Consider the following 14,172-nt stretch of genomic DNA (forward strand, 5'->3'; position numbering starts at 1 on the left):
TATATAATATATCAAATCTAATAAGGGCACTTGACTGAAGATTTCCCACAGACAGCAGAACATCCAGACAGACTCATTCCTTTCCATTCTTTTTTTTTTTTTCCCTTCTTCCAGTACCAGGAAGGTTTTCACTTTAGAATAAAGAAGTGGCTTAATTGTTTAATTTCTCAATCACCAAAATCAGAATGCAAAATCGCTTAAGATAAACTGGAAAGTCAATATTGATCTCAGAGTATTCTACCAGATAAGTAAACACTAAAAAAACACTGAAGAGGCTATTGACCTTAGATACTCCTCTTATATTTGTCCTACATTAAATTGTATCTTAGGGATTTCTTCCCTTACAGGTTCTGCTTTAAATGGTAATTCAGAAAAGTACAAATTGAAAACAGTGTACGTGATAAACTTGGTATAACCCCACCCACTGGCTGATTCAGGAATACCAACTGTGACAATACTGAGTAAATCCTAGAGTAATTCTTTACCTTCTAATCTACGGATTAACCAAAAAAGACCACTACCAGCAAAAACTGCTCCATCACTAAGAGATCATAAGAGAAATGTTAAACTAGTGTATTTCTTACTACAACCTTTAAAGACTGGGAGTTCCCAACAGAAGTGACTGAAGACTTGACCAAAATTTTATATATGCCAGATTTCACTCACACAAACAGATATTTAAGGTACAAATATTCTAATATAATAGTCCGTAATAGAACTGTTTAATCACAGCCTGCTAGTGCCGAATTCAAGATTCACAATCAAGAACCCCAGTGTCTCTGAAGTACTTGAGAAATCATTAAGTTATGGAGCTCCTTCTTTATGAAAATAGTTACATAAATTTATATGCACCAAGAAAAATAAAGTCACAGGTTAACATTCATCAGACTGTAAAGTTCTGTTACCAGAACACCATACTCAAACCAGTTACCAGCAGCAACAGTACACTATAGCAATAACCAAATGTTTAGTATGCGGGAGTACGTGAAAAACTGGGAAACGTCTGCTCTGATCAACTTCTGTACCTGGGAAGCACTTTTTGCACCATTAACACAGAAGGCTTGCAAATTGAGGATTCAAATTCTGCAAATTAAAGCGCGCAGGTATGAACAGGGGTGAATTAGTTACATGTTAGAATTTATGGGGGAGATCCCAGTCAGTTAAAGTCTTTCAGATATAAATTTGAGCTCTAATTCAATGTTGACAGTACCAAATCAAGCCAAATAATTTCAGATAGGTTTGGCAGGGATCTCAGAAGTTACTAAACTTGTAAGCATTTCCACTGGCACCTTGTGTGACTTCGGCATACTTAAAAAAATAAGTCTTGTCCAGTTTTGGAGAATACTTAAAAATTAACTGATCCAGTTTAGGTGCAGAAGTACAAAACCCAGCCTCCCAGACTGACTTTCATGTCTTGGTCCTAAAAATTGAAGTCTATTAGAAGTTCAAAGCCCTTCTGTCATTCACTTAACCTGTTCCCAGCTGGGAGAATTCAGCCCTTTTAATTTCCCTTAAAATTAAACCTTCATTCTGAGTTAGACAAAGCATAATTAGCAAAACATACATTTTTTATTTGACTCCCTCCAGCTGTAACAGTACATGTGTATACACATGCATACTGTCTACTTGTCTGGTAGAAGGATGTATCACTAAGGCAGTGCAGGGAAGTTGAAGTAGTCTCCCTAACAGCAGAAAGCTGGGGCAGTTTACATTATTTTTTTTAACGTGTATCTTATAATTTTGAGTACAAGATATCATCAGAAAAAAGAAAAGGTTTTAAAAATCATCATTTATAAAGCCATGCCAGGTATAGTTCAGTAGAGACACACATTCTTATGATGTTAATGAAGTGACACGTGAATAAATTGGTATTAACATGTTTTGGTACATTTTAAAAATGACAAAGTCTAAAAGCTTTAAGGCATCATTTCTTTTGACTTATCCCGTAGTCATTAATTTGAAAACCAGAGCACAGATAATTAGATACTACGGCGACAGACCAAACTGAGATGTCTTATGTATATAAACCTCTGTAGACAGACCTTTTCAATTGTTCCTTCACTTGCTACTAAAGCCAAACATTTCTTCTGCAAGGTAACCCTGCTAGCATACATGAAAACAAAAAAATTAAGAAGTTGAATATTGCTAAATTGAACATGTACCTGAAAGCTTCATGAGAAGCTCGGATGCTGCCTTGACAGACATGTCCTGCCTCATCACATTTGCCTGCACTTCCTGTGGCTTGAGTTTCTCCTCAGAGATGTTTGAAGCTGAGGCTTCGGATTCCTGGCTGAACACATAGCTGGACTGAGACAAGGCTGAACTTGCAGCTTCTTCATCCTTAGGCTCCTCTTTCACTTTAAATTTAGGAGTCAAGGGCTCTTTTTGATTTGCAGCTGTCAAGAGAAGGAAAGAATTATGTAATATATAATCATAGAGCAGCTAGTAACAGGAAGAAACCATAACCTGAGAAATGCTAGAGCAGGTACAGGAAGCAAGCATGTCAAGCAGTACTCAAAGATGCTTCAAGAGGTAAACAAACTTCTGCATCTTTTCTACAAAGGTACAGTTGCAAAACACAAAAACTGCATGTACCAGAGCTCAAGAAACCATCCTTCTCCTCTCACTTTTTTGCCCCTACTTCTCCTAAAAGCATTCCCCTGGTCATTTTTGTAGGTCTTCTATAGGCTTGATGGAAATTTAAAACATCGTTTCACATAAGGGCAAGTTTGGCAAAGCCCATACATACTACATATTGAGTTCTTAGAGAATGGAAAAGAGGCAAGAGATAAAGAGTAGAAAGATAGGAAAACTAAGATGGAAGTAAAAGGGAAAAGACAGCAAATTCTTAGGTCCTAAAAGTTGGTATTTGTTAAGGAAAAGAACAGAGTGATTTTCAGAAGACAGCCCTGCACTAGAAGATGCTATTAGAGTTCCAGGTTCTACATCCATAAAGTAAAGAGAGCAAGTTTAAAATAATCCTTTCAAACACTCCATGTAAGCAGCTGCACAGCCTCAGAGAAGGGTCGTGAGACCTTGGGGCTGCTTAAAATCTACACACTGAACAATGTTGTTCTTGAACAGTCTTTCCAATATCCCTTGACAGCAGTAGATCCTTCGCACTGCGTTTGGTTGAAGGGATAAAACCAAGAACATCTCTTAACCAATACTTTCAATCCCAAGCAATATAAATTCACAGGTAATCTGCATGACAAACAGGAGCCTAAAGAAGTTGCACTATTTTTCAGCAGCTCTTCTTGTAATTCTTTATGTTTGACCATTAAAGATACTTTGTTCCCTTACTGGCTTTTTCTTGTTCAAAATTTCACTTCAAGTTCTTAGTAACACACAGCAAATGACTTGTCCAGTGCTCCAAATTTTGATGAATTTACATCTTTCTCACCTCTCTAAACCTCTGTCTCCACAAATATGAAAGATAGAGCATCATCCCCATTTTGTTATCTTTCTGAGCTCTCACCATTTACCTCACTACCTCTCCAACATATTTTCCTCCTTCCACATGACAATCCCCTGCCTACCATCATGACTCTTGCAGATGAGCTCTGTCAAATCTCACCTGGACCACGTAAGAAGGATGTACCCCACCACCCCTTTCACAGGCTACAGCGGGGCATTAGAAGTCAATGTGCATTGCCTGCTGCAGAGAGCAGTTTGTTTTATAAAACCATTACAGGATCAGAAAAAGTCGAGGAACTGGCATATCAAAGAGGTGGTAATATCCAACTGAAGGGGAAGGGTACTAACAGGTCAGATCAACCCAACAAAATCTCTAACATTCACTTGCTTAAGCCCTTGGTCTACCTTCTTCTCCACTTCACTGCTTCTTACCTACTTTCTAGCTCCTCACTTTCCTGGCTTACTTCCTCAGGTACTCTCCTTCTCAGCAGTTCCCCCAAAAATCTGACTCCTAGAGAACCTGAATTCCTGCATCCCACTGTGAAGTGCTCACCACCTCCCAGAGACCTCAGCCCTAAAATACAGGGTACAATTGCCATCTTTATCACAAATAGACACTGCTGTTTGCTACTTTGAGCTCTGTTCATTTTCACAGTCCATTGTTTTGTGGTTTTCTTTGCGTTTTTAAATTATTTTTTTTAAAGCTACATTACCCTGCAACACAACACTTGCATCTTTCCAGTTTATATTCCAGGGTTGTTTGATTTGTCTCCTTTCTTATTGGTTGGCAAGCCATTACCAAAGAACAAGATTAAAGCAAGTGGTATAACCAGTGTACATATAAGCAGCATGCACATACACATTGGTGCTATTCACTACTTCCGAAATTAAATTACTTTATATATGTAATTTTCACACGACTTATAAGCACTTTTACTACTATTAGGAATTGCTTTTTCCTTTTTTAAAAAAAGAGCAAAAGCAGAAATATGAAACATTAAAGCATGTTTTAATTCATCAAAATACAGATTAAGGTTTTCAAACCAATCTTAACTTTACCAAGGTACTTACCAAAAAAAAAATAATAATAATCAATCTATCTTCTTTATCCAGGCCTACATCTTTCTAGCTTAGTCTATTCTGGGGTTTGACCTGGGGTGATGAATGGTCACCCAAAAAAAAAAAGAAAGAAAGAAGACAGAAAAAAAAAAGAAGACCCAAACCTTTTATGCCACACTACCTTCAGCATTCCTTCTCTTTTAAAACATGCCACTCTAGCTGCTACTGATATAAAAAATACCTCCACCAGGAGCTGAGTGCAACTGATAGACAACATTCTGCCTGAACTCTCTCAGAGAACCTGGAGAAAAAAAATCTTTTTAATTTATGCAATTCAAGAAGGTATTGATTCAAATTGTCCCAGAAAATAAAGGAAACATGAGTTTGAGTGAAAAGGTAAAGACGACCCACTGAGAACAATCATTAACCTGTGAAGCCAACTATGTTTCTGCCCATGAACCAGGGCAGAAAATGAAGTAGAGGAAGCACTGTAGACGAGGTCAGCATACACTTTTACCATTTAAAATACAGAGGTGATATTAAACTCACAAACATAGATCAGTGTAAGTTTGCAACCACACACGGTGGTCCGTTATAAGCCAGGTTAATAACAATGTAAAAACAACCATGCACAAATAGAATCGCTGTAACAGAATTCATGTGACATCACAGTCTTAAACTAGGAACATTTTTCAGAGTCAGGTGCTATAGTATGCCTTATGGATTCCCCTACCACAAGAAAGGGGATCAAAAGGGGAACTTTTGGAAGAAATTAGCATTTATTAAACCCTCTTATCACCAAGCCAAAACGCAGCAGCCGGTTTGACCTAATCCAAGGGCAGGTGTCAAGTGGTACCTCTATGCTCTTCATCCCAGGGTATTCTCAAACTGCAAAGATGCAGACAAGTTCTAATAGCTCAGCGAACCAAAAATTCAAGGTAGGTCACATCAGAGTTTAAATAGTTTCATGACAGTGACACACCCAGAATGACTTGAACAGGGCATCCATCAAGTTTCCCTCCTTTCCTATGTCTCACTTTCCCTTTCTCTCCCTACCCCACACACTAGCTCTCCTACTGTGACAGCACACACTGCTATAAACCACTGCTCCCTCACACTTCCGAGCCGCCACCCGGGATAACAATGCTAAAACTATGCTGACAACAAGTCTACCAGCATAACGTCAGCCATAATGTAAACAAGCTCTTCATAAGATCTGTATACTCAGTTTGTCACTGTGTGTCTACAAGACATCACCTATTAGAAATGTAAAACACGGTCGGGGCCCACAATCCAGAGGAAGTCCTGAAGATGTGCATTTGGCAGTGTTGCGTGAAGGGGGAAAGAAACCCAGGCTATTGTTCTCACCTATGTTGCTGGTTCTGCCTACTCTAGCTGCTTTGCTTTCAACAGAAGATAGAATTAATAAATTAGGAAAGTAGTAGGGTTTTATTTCTTTAATTAACTGACAGCACATTCCTTGAACTGACCACTCTTTCCAAAAATCAAACATTTTAACTGTAGACAAATCACAACAACAGAAGTTAATTTACTTCATTTCTCTTCCCCCAGAAAACAAAACCAAACAAAATCGGACAACTATTAGGTCAGTTTCAACCCAGTTGCTTCAATTAATGGGGCTTTTGCTTCAATTAATGGGGTTTTTAATCTTTCTTGAAATATACTAAAGCAGATTCCAATGTAAATAAAGTCTAAATAGAAGGGCAAATAAAGGGGGGAGTTTATCCAGTCTATCAGATCCATATGTTAAAACTAGAGGGGAAAAAAAAAAAAATCCACCCAAACCCAAAAAACCAAACAATCCCAAAACCAACAAAAATCCCCACCACTCTTGCCTCTGTCCCATCTTGGATCCACAATTATGGGCAAAATTGCTAACACATGGGAAATAGCAACTATGATGAATCCACTAGTCATATTAGGGAGAACAACAAACAGATGTAAGAAAAAACATTGCAAATAAGGGAAATGAAAGCTGACCGAGACCAGTTTTTTTAAAAACCCTATGACTGAGGAATCTTTTAAAAGTTAGAACTAGACAAGGATTAAAAAGATGATGCTGAAGTCCATTAAAGTATATTTGAACTACAAAATTATTACTCCCCAGAATGAATAACATCATCTATCTACATACAAAAATAGATACACATACATATACTTAATTTTTATTTAATTTACTTTCATTCTGAACTCCAATGAGAACAGACTGAAGGATGTGTGTTGCCTGCAGACTGAATCCCAAAAACCCAGCAATTTAATTTTGAAATACACAGTGAGGAAAAAAAACCAAACCCACCCAGCAAATGTAACCAACAGGCAGCAGCCTCTCAAGCAGGGTTGATAATTCTCCATTTGTTCCACTCCATTTCATATCCAGAAAAAAACCAAACAGAACAGATCAAAGAAGATTCCAGACGGCTGATTTTTATCTTCCTGGCAACTGGAATCATTTCATCCATTTGGCAAAAGTAGATGATGAAAGTTATAACACTTTTCTCAAACTGCCAAATGCCACAAGAAAAGCTTTGGGCATCTGCCACTAATCTGAAACACTCTGATGGAAGCTGCTAACTGCATCAGTCCACTTACTGGGATTTCTAAATGCTTAAAATGTTTATAATTGAAAGAGGAAAAATGGGCTGATTACTTCAAGCCAAGCTCAATGTTACAAGTCACAATTAGCAAGGAGCTGGTCACTGTTCCATCTGTCTGAGCAAAGACCACGAGAAAGAAAAAAGAATCCACAACAAAAATGCTGTCACAAAAGAGGCCATGAGAAAAGCATCTACAGAGTCTGGGTCAAAAGGAACCGTGATGAAAACGCCGCAGCACACCACTGCACCATCATATTATTTTACAAGTGATGCCTGACTACAGCTACAAAGATGAGAGAGAGCAGGCCCGTCATAGCTGAGGGAAAAGGGGAAAGTGAGGATACATTCCAAAAGGCACTGCAAACTGAACTGGTCTCTTTGAGGTCTTGCAGGAAAAACTCCCTTTGTGATTCTCCTCAGAGCCACCATGGCAAGAGAACCATGGCATGACTTCGACCTGAGGAATAAAGGCCAGTGTTTTATCCAGGTCCTATGACAGCTAGAGCATCTGGCTGACACAAGGAGACTTCCATTCCAGGTGGTAAATTGGGAGCTGCAGTGGCTAAAAGAAACCAAGGACCTTTAACAGATCAGTTCTGCAGTATTTGGAAGACACATTTCCCCAACACTGGGCATTGTCATCCTGAAGGCAGCTGTTGTCGATGAAGGGTATGACTTGAGTCTTCTACTATTTTCACTCTCGTAATTGAAATGTGCAGGCAGGTGTTGACATCCTGCATGGAGGCTATGGCTTATATTTGATGACATTCAAGAACTGAGTAAGGGGTACAAACACTGCAGAAACCACCACCAGTGAGCTAATTGCTTTGTAAGGAAAATCTATGCAATTGGAACCTGCTGGAGAATCTCCAGACAACAATCCGATTGGACTGATAAATTTTGTTCAACTTATTAAACAGAGGCTGTCTACACTATAAATGGCCCAAAAAAAGGAGAAATACTGTTCTTCTGTGAGGACAGTCTAGGTGGTCTCTCATTTTTTTTTAGTGCCTTCTGCCCTGGAGTATTAATCTGTCCCAGGGCACCTCATGTTACCTAATCCTCCTGGGAGTGCTAACTCAATTACATCTCATTTTCAAAGCTCTCTACTCTGCCCTCAGGCAAACACACTAACCTATCAGGCTCCAAGGAAGAGGATGGGAACTATCAAAGAAAAAGCTACTTATGACTCAAGAGTGCTCAGCATTAAAACATCTCTTTTTATCAAAGCAGTGGAATGGCAGAATAGACAATCACGAGAAGTATGATGATGCCAAGACTTGCCACCTCTGGGCTTCCAGACACCACTTAAAATACGAGGTCTTCTAAACTGTCTTGATTAAGTATGTCAAAAATGCGTAAGCAGAGGTTAAGAAAAGGCCAGCAAACTATGCTGATCTTCTCTAAAGCCGCTTTGCATTTAAGGAGCTGTGGTCAAGCAAAATGAGACACAGCATTGGAGAATGACCAGTCCTGCTACTGTCCCCTCAAAATTTCACAATGTTCTTGTGCAAGTAGAATGGAAGAATTCGGCAAACTGCTAAAGCACCTGTAGGACCACACATCCCCCCATGCCCCACGATGTCTGTTATACAGCCAAAGTCCCACCTGCTTAAACAAGGTTGTAATATCTGACAAGACCATCTTCTCCCTTCCAGGTAAAAATCAAAATAACAGCAGAATAGGTAAAATTCTGGAAAAGCTGGAGAAAAGAAGGGAAGAGAGTGAAAGGAGCAAAGGGAAATTTGTTGCTTATGGAAAGAATTGTTTGCAGTATGGAAATTTCTTCTCTCTACAAAGGAACAGAAACAGAGGAGAGAAACACCAACAGACTGACCTTTATATTTAAGAAAGAAAAAAACAAACCAAACAGAGATGATTGAACTAACAATGTCTTCAATTCCCATTTTGGATAGATGTGACAGACAGGCTCACAAGCTAGAACTTCTGCCCAGAGTAATAGTGTAAATCAGGGAAGAAAAAGAGCCATCAGTCTTGTCTAGTCTTAAACTCCAAGTACAAGAGTTTGTGTAGATATTAAAACTAAAGTGTAAGCACAGAGCTGGCCCAGAATAATATTGACGTCTTCTTTTAAATTGTATTGGGCTGAGTACACAAAAAAGCAGTTTGTTATCCTGCATTTTAAATGATTAAATTAGAACACAGTCTACACTGCTTTATCATGCTAAATTCTAGATATTCCTTCAAGGTGTAAAACATGATGTGTATGGTTTTAAGGATGTCAGGAAACTGTGGATGTAAGACTAGCAATTGCTGAAAAGAGATTATAAAGGTGGTGATATATCAGTGGCAAAGATTAGTACAAGCTTTTATTTGCCCAAGTTTTAATTAGCCATGCTATTGCCCTTTTTCAGCTTTATTTTAAATTAAAGGTCTATATGGAAATCATGAAAATTTGAATTTGGAGAGACACTTCAAAAAGATTTTGATGACATCAGGGGTATTTACACTGACAGCAGCATTATGGAATTCACAGTATTTTTAAATTAAGGATATGGCTTATTAATTGCCAGTCCTGTGCGCTTACATATTCTAATTGAAATTTTACATTCTGGCATAAACTATGAATCCTAAATATAGGCATGGTCTTTTCCTTGGAACTTGCTGTACAAATACATCAATTATAACAACTTAATTGGACATGCTTTTATTTTATTAAAAATAGCTGTTTAAAGAGTTCTAGCCAGTCAGTTCAGCACTGTCAATGGCAAATGCTAAAACATTTCAAATTGCTTGTGTTACCTTTAAGGAATGCAGCAATTTTGAAGAGCCAAACAGAACAAATAATCTAAGTGATCACTTAACTAATCTACTAATATTTTGTATGTAGCTGTCTGATGATTTACTATTTCATTATTCCATTAATGGAATCAGCTAATAAAACATAAATGCAAAGTCCAAGTACTTTGGAGTCACCAAAATCCCATGGTGGGATTATTTTTCCAGAATAAAGATTTGACTCCTCACATGATAGTGAGAGAAGACTTAAACTGGGAGAAAACATAGTTTCTCATTTGTTTAACATGGCCAGCCCCAAACCCTCAGCATGTTATCTCTCCTTCCTCCCCTCTATTTTAAAGTTTTTTCATGTGAGTAATTCGGGGAACATCAACAGAACCGCAGAAGCAGGGCACACTTGGTAATATACATCATCACAAGATGAAGAGACATGCTTTCTAGAGCAATGCACAGAGAGCTGGGGGAAAGAGGCCAGCAATGAAGTATGCTTTACAATTACTGTTTCCACACAGAATTCCTTTGAGATCAATAATGCAAGAATCCCATTCATTTTGATGGGATTCATTTATTTTTGAATGTTATGAAAAGTAACTGCAGAACATAACACAGGCACAGTAATAATAACTTCACTAGAGTACACCGGCCATTGTAATTTGGATCACTGTGAAAGCCTTTTTTTTATTACAAAAGAAAACAAGGCTTAAAAGTGGGTGGAAGGACATCAGTATTTAAAGAGATGTGTTGTATAATGTCTGCCACTGAAACCTTTGAAACAGGAAAAGCAAATACTCTGCAAATTAAGATATGAATGCATTTACAAAGTTTCAATGTGGAATTAATGGACTGGGGAAAGAAAACATTCTGGCAAAGCACTGATCCATCAAAGTATTCAGGCAACTTAAAGCATACAAGCAGTCCTACTGAAATAAGAGGGGGGAAGATTTGAAGGTAAAAACATGCCCATGCTTAAATATCCTTCTGGTTTTATGTTGAGTCATCTACTAATTGTCTTTACAAACAATAACCCTTTTCAAGTTTAAATAAAATTTCAGAGAACACTTTTAAATTTCTGGTGAATTTAAAAGCATCTCCTACCTTAAACTAGGACCTAGAGAATGGAATCTGGAAAAAAATTTCACGACTTATTTTTAGATTTACATTTGGTGATTTGTGTTATGCCTTATTTCATAGAACACGTAACTAAAAATCTTTCTGGCAAGCAATGACACAGAATTAGGGCTGAAAGGATCTCATCAAAAGGTCACCCACACCAATATTTCTCAACCTCTTTGAATTTTAAGCTCTCTTAAGCCTTTCTGAAAAAATTTCAGAGGACATTTTGAGCAGTGTCATCACAATTCATTTCTGACCCAGTCAAAATCAGGTCTAACTTTGAACATCTGTAAATTTTTTCCCCACTTTGCTTCTCTAAAGCTTGCTGCTTATTTTCTTTCAGCTGAAATTTCTTACAACTGCTTCTGATGTCCTATGGTTCACTGACTGACATACACAGATCTAGCCCATCCTACTGCCTAATATGTGATCAACTATATCTGACAGGTGGTTATCTAACCTGTTTTTAAAATTCTCCAGTAGCAGAGATGCCACAATCTCTCCAGCCAAACTATCACAGAGGTTTAACTACCTCAACTTTTGGAAAGATTTTTCCTAATGCCAATTTAAACCCTACAGCAGCATAAACCTGTTATTTTTTTTTTGGTCCTAATTAGGATGAATCACCAACAGATTATTTCCTTCTCTCGTAACAACCTTTTTATGCATTAAAGGCTTATTAATGACTCTCTTCTCCATAGGCTTCACAACTCACTCCCTCTTATCCATCCTCACTGGACATGTTTTCTAAACCTCTAGTCATTTCTGCTGCTCTCCTCTGAAGTTTTTCCAGCTGTCCACACTCTTCACAAACTATAGTGCCAAAACCTTGGGACTTCAGCAAGACTGAGAAGAGCAGGACTATTTCCCCCTTCTTTGAGGCTGTTTCTCTGTATATACATCCCAGTACAATGACTTCCTTTTTAGTATCGGTATGACATTGTTCCTTTCCCACAGAAAGAAAACTCCTGTTCCTTTCCCACAGAACTGTTACCTAGGTAGTTGTTCCTGGTTTTGTATTTGTATTTTGTATTTGTTTGATGAACAGTTGCACATTTTTTTACAGTTCTCGTTTGACTGTGACTCTTCTCTTTTGCCTGTGAACTACTTTCAGTGTACTGTTTTCCAACCATCTGATATCCACTTCATCTAGACTAGAAAGGTACTGCGTTGCACAGTAAGAAATAATACTGAGAGTGAAGATTATATACATGCTTATTAAGATTCAATTTTAAAATTCATAATCATTAGTAAACACCAATTTTGTACTGTCTTTCACGCTAGGCGCTCCAATTAAACTTCTGGAAACTGTAACTCCTAGGTCTGAAGGGAGACAAGCACTCTTCTGTGTTACACGCTTGGAAAAAGAAGAGGCTGAAACTGCATAGAAATGAAACCCAACAGGCCCTGAGGTCTCCCATGAAACTGGAGGCATACAAACTGACACCAACCAAGAAGAGGAGCAATAAATATTGGCAAGCAAAAATAAATGTTCATTTAAACCATCAATATTCAATAAGAACAAATGCCAAATTCTAAAGTCTATATATCTATCCACTGCTTCCTTCTCAGCCACAAGGCCTGTCAGAGAAGAAAATTAGATTGTTTTGACATAATTTGGTCTCGACAAATCTGTGTTGGCTGTTGCAATTGGCCTACACAATTTGAGATGTCAAAAGATTTATATCATTGAAAAGGTAGGGCCAATAATTGAAGTTCTGACGGGCCTAACGAGAGTATTGTAATAAAGAAATCACTCAAACGAACTTCGTTCAGCACAGCAAGCACTCAGAAAAATGCAGCAGATATTTAGCCAACTTGCTAAAAGAGAATTACTTCTACTCTAAATTTATGCACACTGTATGGAGGAAAGCATGAGCTAAATGTATATAACACAATATAAATCTCAGGAGCAAAGAAATTCCTTTTAACATTGCTCTTCTTGTGCAGTAAACTTGGTGACTGGCAGTACATTTTCATCCAAATATGCACACATACAAAATTACAGATACATCTCACTCCCCCAGTGACTTTATAACATGTTGCTAGGTAACAGTGCATACAAGTCAGGTTTCAAGACCTTTAGTAAGTCACCATAAAATAACTGCACAGGCCTTTTGCATGAATGATGTACATTTGTATCCTTTTTCTGATGCCAATAGATCAGACATTGAAAACATGACCGCCTGCCAAACTGTAAACAGCTCCCCATCAACTGCTACATGAAAAACAACACATCAAAATCTTGTATGTTTTCTCAGCTTTCAGGCTTTCCCCTCTCTCCTGCTTTCCGCTCTCATTCTTGCTACATGCAGCCATCATGAGCACTAACATCTACAGATCAATACAGTTGGTGTGTTGAGCCACTTAGTGCACAGCAACCCAAATTTAAGATAGACATCAGAACAACAACATATACGGGACAGCTGTCAGACAACATAAAAAATGGATTTCATATAGAGTCCAAATCTGAAACTCAATTAAAAAATGTACAAGTAAAAAAATGTACAAGCAAAAAACCATATAAGCAAATCAAACCAGACTCATCCTCACTCATTTTTTGTTGGTCATAATAATGATATCAACAGACTATTGTTTTTTAAAAAAAGGGGAGGTTTCTTTGGCTTCTTCCAACCCACACAGCAAACCATTTGTGCCAGCCCATGTCCTGCTTGTCCTCAGGTCTTTTCCTGGCTGGCTCCACGAAGCCTCAGGCTTGGTTTCTTGTGTTTTCCCATTCCACTCTATTCCCCACAGAATTGCAATGCCAGAGGTATAAAAGTTTGGGCAGATAAGGACAGCAATCCTTCCCAAAATAAATGGCTGTGGTTTCACCAAGGCAATGGCATTAGGACAGAACTAATTCCTTAGTCTACCTGACAATAAAATTTGCTAAAATACAACTTACATTCCATTTAAAGGAAAAAGGTGACCAATTACTCTCTATTGAGGAAGGATGTCTTCTATCGCCAAAGTCTAAAACTTGCCATAGAGACTGCCATCTCCTTGTGAAACAGAAGTTTCTTCAGTGACATTTTTCCTGAATTCTTTCTCTTTAAAAATTAAAGGCCAATTTGGAAAACATTTAGTATAGAACATCCCCCCCAGCACGTCCACAATTCTGAAGTGTCCAGTCAAATCAATAAAAGAGCACATAAAATATAATAGGTTCACCCTTAAACACATCTTCCACTTCAGTCTTACATAT

At 38.0% G+C, this 14,172-nt stretch overlaps 1 protein-coding gene across 6 annotated transcripts in view; it reads right to left on the minus strand.

Annotated features, from left to right (window-relative positions):
- Positions 1-14,172, minus strand: part of ZNF827 (zinc finger protein 827) — a 111,854-nt gene that overhangs the window by 54,588 nt on the left and 43,094 nt on the right. For all 6 annotated transcript variants that reach the window (XR_012628810.1, XM_074867413.1, XM_074867414.1 and 3 more), the window contains one exon: positions 2,163-2,396. Coding sequence is in view for 5 of the 6 variants with exons in the window: in XM_074867413.1 (XP_074723514.1) it covers positions 2,163-2,396 (234 nt within the window). In the remaining variant the exon portion in view is untranslated. The remainder of the gene's footprint in view (positions 1-2,162; positions 2,397-14,172) is intronic.

Source organism: Strix uralensis, chromosome 4 (genome assembly GCF_047716275.1).
Source record: "Strix uralensis isolate ZFMK-TIS-50842 chromosome 4, bStrUra1, whole genome shotgun sequence".
NCBI classification, from domain to species: Eukaryota; Metazoa; Chordata; class Aves; order Strigiformes; family Strigidae; genus Strix; species Strix uralensis.